Source organism: Gekko japonicus, unplaced genomic scaffold, assembly GCF_001447785.1.
Source record: "Gekko japonicus isolate JY-2015 unplaced genomic scaffold, Gekko_japonicus_V1.1 scaffold2264, whole genome shotgun sequence".
Classification (NCBI taxonomy): domain Eukaryota; kingdom Metazoa; phylum Chordata; class Lepidosauria; order Squamata; family Gekkonidae; genus Gekko; species Gekko japonicus.
Genome location: NW_015172074.1, coordinates 107,966 through 120,148, shown reverse-complemented (window position 1 = coordinate 120,148; position 12,183 = coordinate 107,966). Strand labels below are relative to the sequence as shown.

At 40.1% G+C, this 12,183-nt stretch overlaps 1 protein-coding gene across 1 annotated transcript in view; it reads left to right on the top strand.

The window, feature by feature from the left end:
- Positions 1 to 12,183, top strand: part of STAB1 (stabilin 1) — a 168,349-nt gene that overhangs the window by 51,310 nt on the left and 104,856 nt on the right. The window contains exons 15-17 of the mRNA XM_015420864.1: positions 7,457 to 7,591; positions 10,443 to 10,505; positions 10,932 to 11,045. Of these exons, the coding sequence (XP_015276350.1) occupies positions 7,457 to 7,591; positions 10,443 to 10,505; positions 10,932 to 11,045 (312 nt within the window). The remainder of the gene's footprint in view (positions 1 to 7,456; positions 7,592 to 10,442; positions 10,506 to 10,931; positions 11,046 to 12,183) is intronic.

Below are 12,183 nucleotides of genomic sequence, written 5' to 3'. Positions count from 1 at the left end.
CATATGTGGTGGACTTGTGAAAAAGCGAAAGAATTTTGAACCGATATACATGCAGAAATGGAAAAGATAACAAATAGTAAATTTAAAAAAGAACCAGAAATATTATTGTTAGGTTTAAAAATGGAAGAAGTTAACATGACAAAAAGGACATTAATGTGGTATATGATAACAGCAGCAAGAATAGTGTATGCTCAAGATTGGAAACTGGACAGAATACCAGGGGTAGAAGAATGGATTAAAAAACTGCTTTTTATGGTAGAAATGGACAAAATGACAAGAAAATTGAAAGATTTGGAGGCGGAAGAATTTTTTGAGGACTGGAAAGATTTTAAGGACTATTTAGAGAAATATTGGGATGTAAAGGACAATCTGATTTGCTTTGAAAATTATTAAGTGGATGTAAAAGAGAAAAGAAATGGACTTATAATGATATATATGTGAACATTTGATACCTATAGCTATATGATAAAAGATTAGAGACATGTTAGAACTTAAGGTTTGAGCTAATGGTGGGTACGCTGTTGGAAGCCTACGAAAAAGGGGGGAGTAAGAAGAAAAGGATATATATTGAAGTTGATATAATGTGAACGTGTATTATCCTAATAAAAGTTGTTTTTTTTAAAAAAAAAAACATAAAGCACAGTAAAATGTTCATCTTTACCACTGAAATTCTCCCCACCAATGACAGGTTCAAAGTATTCCATTTTGCAATGTCCTGTTGTTCTTTAAGCCACAATTTGTCATAATTGTTTTTGTAGAGGTCTACATTTTTCATTGTCAAGTTAATACCTAAGTATTTAGTCTTTTTCATCACTTTGCATTGTAGCAACCTCCTCAATTCCTCTTGTTTCTTTCCAGTCATGTTTTTACACATCACCTTGGATTTTTCTTTATTTACATAAAAGCCTGCTAAATCTCCAAACTCTTTTATTTTCTCCATTAAATATGGTAGATTCCGTATTGGGTCTTCCGACATAAACATTACGTCATCTGCAAAAGCTCTATACTTGTAAGAAAAACCTTTGTGGGTTAAGCCTTTAACATCTTTATCTTCCTTAATTAGTCTCAACAAAACTTCCAAAGTCCATATCAATAATAATGGGGACAGAGGACAACCCTGTCTCGTCCCCTTCTGTACCTTAAAGTTCTCTGTCATTTCTGTGTTGATAAACAGTGTTTCCTTTTGATCCGAATAAATTGCTTCTATTATATTCATAAATTGCTCTCCCATATCTGTTTTTTCCATCACTGAATACATAAAGTCCCAATTTAAGTTGTCAAACGCTTTTTCTGCGTCCACACAAAAAAAACCCCAACTTCTTTTTCCAGGTGCTTATCATAATATTCAGTAGCATCTACCACCACTCTTAAATTATCCTTTATTTGCCTGTTTGGCAAAAAACCTGCTTGCTCTTTTGCAATCACTTCCTGTAGATAAATCTTTAATCTTTCCGAGATGATTTTTGCAAAAAGTTTATAGTCATTATTCAAAAGCGAGATTGGTCTATAATTTTTCACATTTGTTAAATCTTGAGCTTCTTTGGGGATAAGTGAAATTGTGGCTTCCTTCCATGAATCCGGTATTTTCTTCGTCTCTCTTATATCATTTGTCAAAAGTTCAAAGATAAGGACAAGCTCCTCTTTAAATTTCTTATAAATTTTTACTGTGTATCCGTCTGGTCCCGGAGCCTTCCCTAACTTTGCCTCCTGAATGGCTTTGTAAATCTCTTCTTTGGTTATTGGATTATTTAACATCACTTTAAAGTTCTCTGATATTTTTTTCATATTCAATTTTTCTAAATATTTATTTATTTTAGTCTTGTCTATTAGTTTTTTACTGAAAAGATTTGCATAGTATTTAAAGAAAGCTCTTTTTATACCATTATTGTCCACTATTTCTTTCCCCCATCAATTATTTTACTTATGATCTTATTCTCTCTCCTTTTTTTCAGTTGCCATGCCAAAAATTTCCCCGGTTTATTTGCCCCTTCAAAAGACTTCTGTTGTAGCTTTTTCAAATTCCAGTAGATTTCTTGGTTCATTAATGTATTCAGTTGTTCCTGCAAAATTTGTATTTCTCTAATTATTTTCTTTTTTCCCGGCCTTTTCTTCAAGTCCTTCTCTTTTGCTCAATTTTTTTCCAACACTGTAGTCTGCTGCTCCATTCTTTCTTTTTCTTTACTGTTTAAAGAAATTAATAGTCCTCTCATTATTGTTTGAACCTCCATTCCTTGAGTCATGTTTATTTGGAAAAACTGTTTCATTTCTTCACTTATAGTATCCACAATCGCTTGTTGGTCCAATAAATCTTCATTCAGTCTCCACCTAGGTTGCTTTCTCCCTTCTTTTGTAATCCATAATATTGGGTTGTGATCAGAGTTCACTTTCGGCATTATTTCCACTTTCCGTGTCTTTAAAGCCAAATCTCCTGTTGCCCATATCATATCAATTCTTGAAAATGACTCATGTCTATTTGAGTAAAAAGTAAAGTCTCTGGTTCTGGGATTCCACTTCCTCCATAAATCTTCCAGATTTTCCTGTTTGGCCATTTTGAAAAATACTTTTGGCAATTTCCCTATTTTTTCATCTGACTTCTTTGACTTCCTGTCTAATTTATTATTGACTGTTCCATTAAAGTCTCCCATTATTATAATTTGATCATAAGTCACCTGATCCAGTTCTTGAGTCAAGTCCTCAAAAAATTTTCTTTTGCTCCATTTGGTGCATAAATGTTTACCACCAAAGTTTTCTTTTGATGCATAGTCATTTCCACTGCTATATCTCCCATCCTTGTCTTTAAAGATTTCTTTAGGATCAAATTCTTTTTAAATATAGATCACAGTCCCCCTATTTTTTTTCCCCCGCCAATGAATAAAATTCTTCTCCTAAATGTTTGGCAGCCAAATATTTAAAGTCTTGTTTTTTGATATGAACTTCTTGCAAGCAAATTACATTACATTTTTGTTTCCCCAGCCAATGTTTCACAATTTTCCTCTTATTGGGTGAGTTCAGTCCATTCACATTCCACGATATCACTTTGTAATCCATCATGTTCTTCAGTTACTTATCACCAAAATCTTTAGCATTTTCATACATGAATTCCAGCATTCGCCCTGTAGTCGTAATCATCTGTCTTTGACTTTGATAGGTAAAGCTCAGTCCTTGTGGTATCTCCCACCTGTATCTTATGTCCATTTGTCTCAGTTTGTCCGTGAGCTTCTTAAATTTCTTTCTATCTTGAACCATTGCTCTAGGAAGCTCTTTCATTACCATTATCTTCTTTCCATCCATGACAAAGGGATCAGTAAACTGCTTTTTTCAGAATGAGCTCTTTTATCCTTTTAGTTACCAATTGAACAATGACATCTCTTGGTAAATTCTTCTGACTGGCATAGGCTGAATTCACTCTGTAAATCAGGTCAAAGCTGTACTCTATATCATCTGCATCATATTGAAGGTATTCAGCACGAGCTTTAATCACTCTCTTCCTGATGTCGTCTTCCAGTTGCTCTTAAATATATAAAGTATTGTTGAAATGGTATACAGACTTGTATAAAACAGATAAAAAGAGTTTGGGTTTAGGGAAAAAAATAATGAGATTGAATCTTTGTGGCTTGAAAAAGGCAGAAAGATGATTTCTAAAACATATAAAGTATTGTTGGGTATACAGAAGATGAAATGTTAAAGAGCAAATGATAAAATGGGCAGTTAATATGAATAAAGAAATAACCATGTCATCTTGGGAATTTTTGTGGAAAAATGCAATGAAAATTTCAACATGTAATAATTTAAAAGAGAACTGTTATAAAATGATGTATAGATGGTATATGACACCAAAAAAGATTGCAAATATGGGTAGTAGCTTGTCTAGCAAATGTTGGAAATGTAAGAAAAAAGAAGGGTCATTTTACCATATGTGGTGGACATGTGAAAAAGCAAAAAACTTTTGGACAGAGATTCATAGAGAAATGGAGATCTTAAAATGTTATTTCAAAAAAGAACCAAAAATTTTACTTTTGGGTCTAAAGATGGAAGAGGTGAATATAAGAAAGAGAACTTTGATGTGGTGCCTGATCACAACAGCTAGAATGATATATGCCCAATGTTGGAAGCAAGAAAAGACTCCTGAGATTTGGGAATGGATAAAAAAGTTACTTTTTATGGTTGAAATGGATAAACTGACTAGAAAACTTAATAATCAAGAAGCGGAAGAATTTTTTGAAGACTGGAAGGACTTTAAGGAATAGTTGGAAAAGTACTGGGACGTGAAGAACACTCTATATCGTTTTGACAATTATTAAGAATGCAAAAATTCTGAAATAGTTGATACATAGAAATAACAGTTCATGTGAATGTTACCGAGTAAAGCTTAGAATTGTGGTAAGAAAAAGAAATTTAGAAAACTTAGAATAAGGAAGGGAGGTGGGAGCACTGCGGGAAGCCAATAGTAAAAGGGGGGAGTGAGTAGGGAAAAGGGTATAAAAGTATTAAATATGTTATAATGCTGGAATGATGTGATATCCTGATAATAAAATTTTTTGGGAAAAAAAATAAGCACACATGCACCAGATCTAGTGCGAGGCAGTGAGATGTGCTTTCCCTCTGATATACAGGTCCCTGATGAAAAGTTCTGAAGCTTTGTTTTGTGTTGATTTGGTTCGTCTTTTTAAATGGTATTGTGTAGTTTTTGTTTAGGAATCTTGTTTTGCACCAATCTTTTTTTTCCCCCTCAGCAGTAAAGGAGCTATTTACTCACCTTTCCCCTTCCTCTCCTTTTCTCTGTCTTTCTCTTGGTATTCAAAGTTTTTAGAATTATGGCAGCGCTTATTTCATCTGGTTCCTGACCAGTTGCTGTAATGGATCAGTGAACCTTTTCAGGCCAAACTCTAGTGGAAGATTAATATGGGTTCAGGCTACTGGGTTTTCTTGCACAAATGTCTGTGAGTCTAAGGGAAAATCCCTTTGCTATTGGTTCCTTGGAAATATACTTCCACTGTGTGCTAACAATTTCAAGACTATTGCTCCATGTGTATATCCCCCAAAAATGTTATTTTCAAACCTACATTTAAGAAGTGTTTATTGTTCCAGGTTGCTCCTAAGGGTGTTGAATATTAAAATACTAATACTGAACATATACAAATACAGATTTTATTGTACTGCAAAGCTTATATCTGTCACAGTACACCTCAGTATCTCCAAAGATCCTTGTCCCAGGATTAGTGTCCCCCTAGGGTTGCCAAGTGGCACTTACCCTTCCAGCAGGGGACTCCAGTTTGGCTCCCGGCGTGTGTGCGCGTGGACCGCATGCATGTCACAGGGAAGTGATGTCATGACGTCGGGCACGCTGGGGGTAGGGCCACAACCATTCAAGGGAAAACCATAGAGTTTTCCCTTGTATGGCCGTGGCCCCGCCCCCAGCGTGCCCGGCGTCATGACATCACTTTCCTGTGATGTGCACACTGGGGCAGGGTTCCCCCCGGGGCCCGATTCCCTGGCGTCAGGGAACGGGCCTCTGGGGCGGGGGGTTTTCGGCCCCCCGAGGGGATTTGGCAGCTCTATGTCCCCCACCCACCCCAAAATCTTGCAAAATAGTTCCCACAGTTTGGTAGGGGTTTTTTGCTCTTAAAATGTGGGAATTTCTTGCAAAAGGTAAGCTCCACTTTTACTGTCCTGGTTCAGCTGCAAACACTACTGAGTTTTAAACATGTTATGATCTTTCTGATGATACAAACGCCAATTCCACCAAAGAACTTAGCCCTTTGGGCACAGAAGGGTCACTCAGAACCTAAGTTGGGGGGCTATTACATAAGGACACTCAAGTTGCAACTGACGTATGGCAACCCCAGCAAGGAACTGTCAAGGCAAGTGAGAAGCAGAGGTTGTTTGCGACTGCGAGTGCCTTTCTTTCCAGAGTCTTCCTTGGTGGAAGCCAGATGTGCAAAGCAGGCAAAGTTACAAAAGCAAAAGTGAGTGTTTAGAACATGGGTGCCAGAGGAACGGGAGGTCCGGGGTACAGATCCAATTAACGGGTTTGAGCCGTGGTGGGCGCACTTGGGGGGGGCGCCAGAAGGGATCCTTGCCTAGGGTGCAAAATAAGCTGGGGCTGGCCCTGTTCTCGAGCCAGAGCACTATTTGGAGCCAAGTGTTTCAGTTTTCAAGGAACGTTTTCCTTTTCATTTGCAAACCTTTTGACCTGAAAATGTCTGCCCTTCACTTTCTAGCTGTGCCCCAATTCCAGCTGCCCTTTTACTCAAGAACCAAGAGCTGTTCAAGAACTCTGTGCATGTGTGTGTTTGTGTGATTAACTTTGAAGCAGTAATTTCTAACTATGCTGTATTCAGACATCACAATATAATAAGGTTAAGCTGGGAAATACACATTACTTAACTGCTTGCTGTGTTCGTGCCTCATGCCGTCCTTCTCCCCACTCCCTTCTCATTCAGAAAATCCTGTTAGAAACTCTGTAGCAGTGAAATAAATTATGAGTACACCGTGGAGACTAAGAGATTTATTCCAGCATAGGGTTTTTTGAGCCAAAGCTCACTTTAGCAGATGCACTTACATCCATTAGGCTGATGCATTTATATTAAAGGTTGCAAACCACAGAAAGGTTGTTGGGGGAGAGAGTTGTGACAAAGACAGGTCAGTTTAAAATAAGTCTACAGGGTGTAGATTCTGTTTAGGATTATAATGTTGCACTGTTGGTGCATCAAGTGGGTCTGCATGTCAAGAAAGAAGGAGTGGTTGTCTTCCCAGCACATTTGCACATTTACATGCAGTAGCAAAGAAATTTGAAGCCACATGAGGCCCAGTCTGAGGTGGGGATGCCAGTCTCCAGGTGGGATGTGGGGGATCCCCTGGAATTGCAGCTACAGAGATCAGTTCCCCTGGAGAAAAGGGATACTTGGGTGGAGGGGGGGCTCTATGGCATTGTACCCCACCGAGGTCCCTGTCCTCCCCAGCCTCCACCCAAAATATCCAGGAATTTCCTAATCTGGAGCTGGCAGCCCTACCCCCCCCTCCAGGGTCAAGAGTGCTTACCACCTTCCCTTATCATATATTCCTTATTAAATAAATTCCCAACTCCATAACATTTCCTAAGGCAAATGCCGCAGTTCATCAGTGGTCCCCCATTTTTCATTTCCTCATATGTTTTTATATTTAGTTTTTGTGTTTGGGGGAAGGGAACTTTTCATATATGTCTGCATAGAATCTTAAGAACCAAAAGTAACCCTATGGCATTATTTATTGGAGGTCTCATCCAGATGATTGTATCGACTTACTCTGCATAATCCACCTTGAATCCCTGTGAAAAAGGCAGACTATAAATAAATAAATAAATAAAACTTTACCAAAAAGACCAAGTGTTGCAATCTGTCAGTTAAGGTGGGTTTCTGTCATACCAAAGCTTTCACTGTATAATAATGCTCTATTACTCCCTTAGATCCAAAGCAAGCGCTACAGTTATTTAGATAGCCCAAAAGAACTGTATACCATTATAGAGCAAAACTTGCCAGCTGCTAACGGCATTATACATATTGTCAACACTCTAAGGAGAACACCTTCATTGGAAAACCTTGGAAACCCTCAGGTATGTTGAGCGCTCATTTACCTTTTAGAAAAAGGAGGGCACTTTTAATTAAATATCTTTCAGCTAAGGGCCATATTCAGACTTCTGGCCCAGTATAGTTCCAGGGCTGTTTTCCCACCAGTGTGTTTTTCTGTGGTGGTCAGGTAGCTGGTGTGATTGTGTGCGAAATCACCCATGCAGTGGAGATTCCAGATGGCTGAGGGAGGAATGCCTTTTCTCTCCAGTAATATCCATGGTTTCGCTTTCACACCTGATACACACTGAAGGGGGGCCCCCCCATCCCACTGTTGTGATCTCAGGTAACTCAGAATTCTCTGCCCACCCTGTTTCAATTTTTTTTTTTAAATTTGAGGGTGCATGCATAGAGCTGCAGAGAAACAGCACAAAAACGCAATCTTTTTTTTTAAATCCCCACGCATTCACCTAGGCACTGCAGAATGATCCCACCTCCCTTCTGTTTTAAAAGAGGGGTTGAGGTATGGGAGATTCCCTACTCTTATGCCATTTCCTGCAATTGCTGAAAGGGACTAGCCCCTTATGGTAATCAACAGTGAGAAAAGTAATTGGCTAGACAGCATGTTACAGAGGTCCTGCAACTGCATTGTTCCCGAGTGCTTTTTCTTTTTTAGAAGATCTGAAATATTTGGCAGTAGCAAGACAAATCACGAAGGATCAAGAAAAATGCATACCCACCGATTTCACAGACATTTGCAGAGATTTGGAGCAGTGGCAGTGTATTGTTGAAACAGCTGTGCAGCATTGCTGTGATCTGATCTCTCAGTTTAAGGAAAAAAATGTTTTGCTGGTGCCAACAGTGCCAGGCAGTATGCGTATGAATTTCCAAGCAACTACAGGGCAGTTCTCTGTCAAAATATAGAGAGGAAGGAAGGGGGTGTTTTCTTTCATTCTAATGTAAGGCATAGTTTCCATTTCAGACACAAGAAACTGGTTGTGCCAATTGCATTCTCCTGCCGAAACACCATCATTTACAGGTTTAAAATAAACTAGATTTTGTATTTTTTTTTGCCCAAGGAGCAAGCTACTCATGATTCATACATGAATGGAGGACAGTGTCATGTGAAAAGGGGGGGAGGGGAATTGCATAAGCTTTGGGGACTGAAACAGGGAAAGCCCTCTGCGTGGAAGCAGCCCAAGAGCTCTTCTGCTAGCAAGTTTCCTCCACTGAACCTCAAGCAGTATCTAAGTGCCTACAAATAGTTTGAAAATATGATTAAAGTTCTGTATGGTCCCGTTCACACGCGGCTATTTGGTCCGGGAGCGGGACAGTTCGGGGCCGGATCAAACCGGCGCGATCACACCACCACATCTGGGAAGCGTCTTGCTTCCATGGCCGAACTGTCCCTTTCCCGGTTTAAAGGGAAGCGGCGCGGCAACCGGGGCGTTTGATCGCCGCCGCTTCCCTGCGCCGGCTCACCCCCGGCCCGGATCCGAACTGCGCATGTCCAGACATGCGCAGTTCGGCCGGCCCCCGGGTAGGGCGTGTTTTCTCCCCGGCGTTTGATCGCGCCGAGGAGAAAAGGCGGCGCGGCCGGGGGATCCGTGAGATCCCGCTGCGCCGTGTCAACATTGGCGCGGCTTTTAAAAGCCGCGCCTTCAACCGCCTTTTCCCCTGCGTGTGGCAGGGGCCTATGAACCTTAATGCACATTGCATCCCTAGTAGCAAAAAGTGCACATCTCTTTCCCCCACCATTTTCAGCAATAAACACTGTGAGTGAAGAAGTGTAGATCTACTTTTCAGCCTCAATCACATCCTCCTTTTGAATCTGCAGGCTTGAAAAGGAGAATTTTATTCATTATCTTAATTGGGTGAGCGCTTTTATAGCGTCCCAGGTAATAATATTCTATGAAACGTGGATATACAATAGTTTCCCTAGCACCATTTTTTCCAATTTAAATTGGCCCCCAACCTCTTTGCTCTGTGAAGGCTATGGCTGCCAGTCTCCAGTACAGCCTGAAATTCTCCCAGAATTATAAGTGATCTCCAGATTATAGAGATCAGTTCTTTTTGATGAAATGGCAGCTTTGGAGGGCAGACTGTATGGTATTATATATCCCAGCCAAATTCACTCCTGTCCCCAAACTCCACCCTTTCCAACCACTGCCCCCAAATCTCCAGAAATTTCTCCAGCCAAAACTGGCAGCCCTAGGAGGGTGGACGTCTAGACATCCAAATGGTATCTATGTTCTTCCCCATGGGCAAAGTGTAGCTTTGGGAGCAATTTGAGACGTTAAAATGGCAAAGGGTACAAAGATTAAAAACCCCTCCCCTAGCTCTGAGGCTCTGATTGGGTTTGCCGTCCCCTATGGCTACTTTGATCTACTGCCCCTTGCCCCAAAAGGCAGCAACCCTAAGAATAGATTTCCCCTGACATGTCTAGTCTAGTAGAGGTCCAAGGCTAAAACAGTACTGTACAAAATAACACTTACCCTGTCATTGATGGAAGTGAGGGCAGTGGCACCTTTAAGACCAACAAAGTTTAATTCTGGGTATAAGCCATGTAGTAGATTTTTATCCCACCATTCCTCAGAGCTGAGTACATGATTCTCCCTTCCCCATTTTATCCTCATGACCACCCTGGGAGATAGGTCCAATTGAGAGTGTGTGACTAGCCCACAAAATTACCCTGTGAATGTAATAGTTCTGTGGGGATTTGTATCCTGTCTCCTAGATTCTAGTCCAAAACTGTTATGCCACACTGACTACTGGTCTATTGTACATGCTCATTTACACGCACACAAACACACATTTTAATGTTATATTGTCTAGCAATGAAATTGGATTCTACCTGCAGATTATCCATTTCTCATTCCACTTTTTCTCTTTTTGCAGAAAACGATTGGAGAAATTCTTGCTTCTCTGGAAATTGCCAGCCGATTTGAAACCATCTTAGAAGTAAGAATGTTTCCTCCCTTGGTAGATGACTGCTGAGTTAGTATTGTGGCATTCTACAAGGAACTTTGGTGGTGGTGGTTATGTACTGCTTTTGTTTTTTAATTACCTATTTAAAACAAATGAAATTACCTATTTAAAAAAAGCTGTACCAGAAAATTGAGGGGGGGGGGCAAAAGAGTCAGTTGTGTAAATGAAGAAGGATATTTTGCTGCCTTTAAAAAACAAAAGAGTTTTTAAATTATTATTTATGAAAAACTTACTGAAGGCAGTCACAAGGCCATAATTCAGCATAGGAACCCTGGACAAACTGTATACATATGTGTGTGTGTGTGTGTATATAAACACACACACACACATTTAAAGTCTTTTATTTTCCTGATCCATCATGAATTTTAGACAAGAGTGATCTGTGCTTCATATTTACAGAACTGTGGTCTGCCTTCATTTCTGAATGGTCCCGGACCTTTCACTGTATTTGTACCAAGTAATGAGGCAGTGGATAAATTAAGAGATGGAAGGTTAATTTATCTCTTTACCAAGGTGAGGCCATCTTCTTCACTAAATATACTGGACAATGTTTTTTGTAATCAAAGAGATATTTGTTGCCATACTGCCTATCTTGCCTTGACAAGAGACAAGGAACTTCTCTGCTGGATTTAGCAGGCAACTCCATAGCACTACTGCATTGGTAGATTGTTACGTGTGTCATGGCTGCATGAATGCCACAGGCACTCATATACTCTCTTCGGTTAAGGAATTTTGTGATGTGTGAATTGGCCACTAGGTCAGAGACATGTTGGCTGACTTCAGATATAGCAACACACCATGATATGAGAACAAAGTTTGAACACTATGGTTTAGGGAAGTATAGTTCAAAAAATGTCATTTTAATTTTAGGATGTTTTTTTTAAAGGGCATGATTTTTGTCATGCTGAAATTTCCGGCGGTTGTTTTCATTTTTGTACTTATTTTAGGGCACAGTTTTCAGGTTATGGAATTTGGACACTCAAAATTAAAAACAATTTGGAGGCAATTTGGCTCCCCTTCCGGTCCATGCAGCTGGAGTGGGGGGAGAGGAAGCTGACTCCAGCAAATAGCTGTCTGCTTGAGGCACCCAACCCTCACAGGAATCCACCCATCATTTTCTGACTGTTGGGGCAGGCTCTGGCAGTGCCAGTGGCAAAGACTGTAAATGGGAGGAAGCCCTGTAACATGGCCCCAGAACTGCCAGCAGGGCTGTGGGACTGGTTTGAACCTTCTGCTCCTTTTAAACTTCAGAGGGACATGTTGGGGGCAGGAGATGGCCTCTGCAAGTCAGCTTGAGGACTTCCAAGCTCTGCTATTTGTAGACAGTCCATGGTTTGTCGTTATGTCTGAATCAGCCATAGAGAACTATTTTGCATAAAACTATTCTTGTACCACACATCTGCCTTTGTGCTGTGTAGTGCCTGGTTCCAAACATATCCTTCTGAGCAAAAGAGTTTTAAAAAGGAGAAAAGGACAAATTTTAGCTCATGTGGTTGTGCAGAAATGCTTGTAAGTATACAATAACGGTCTTGAAAGGTCAAGGGGTGACTCTTCTGTATCTAGTGTATTTTCTTTACTTCTCTGGCCTGTCACCTTACCTCTCTTTTATTCTTTCTCTCCTGTACCTTCCCTTTTTACCCTTTGTTACCTT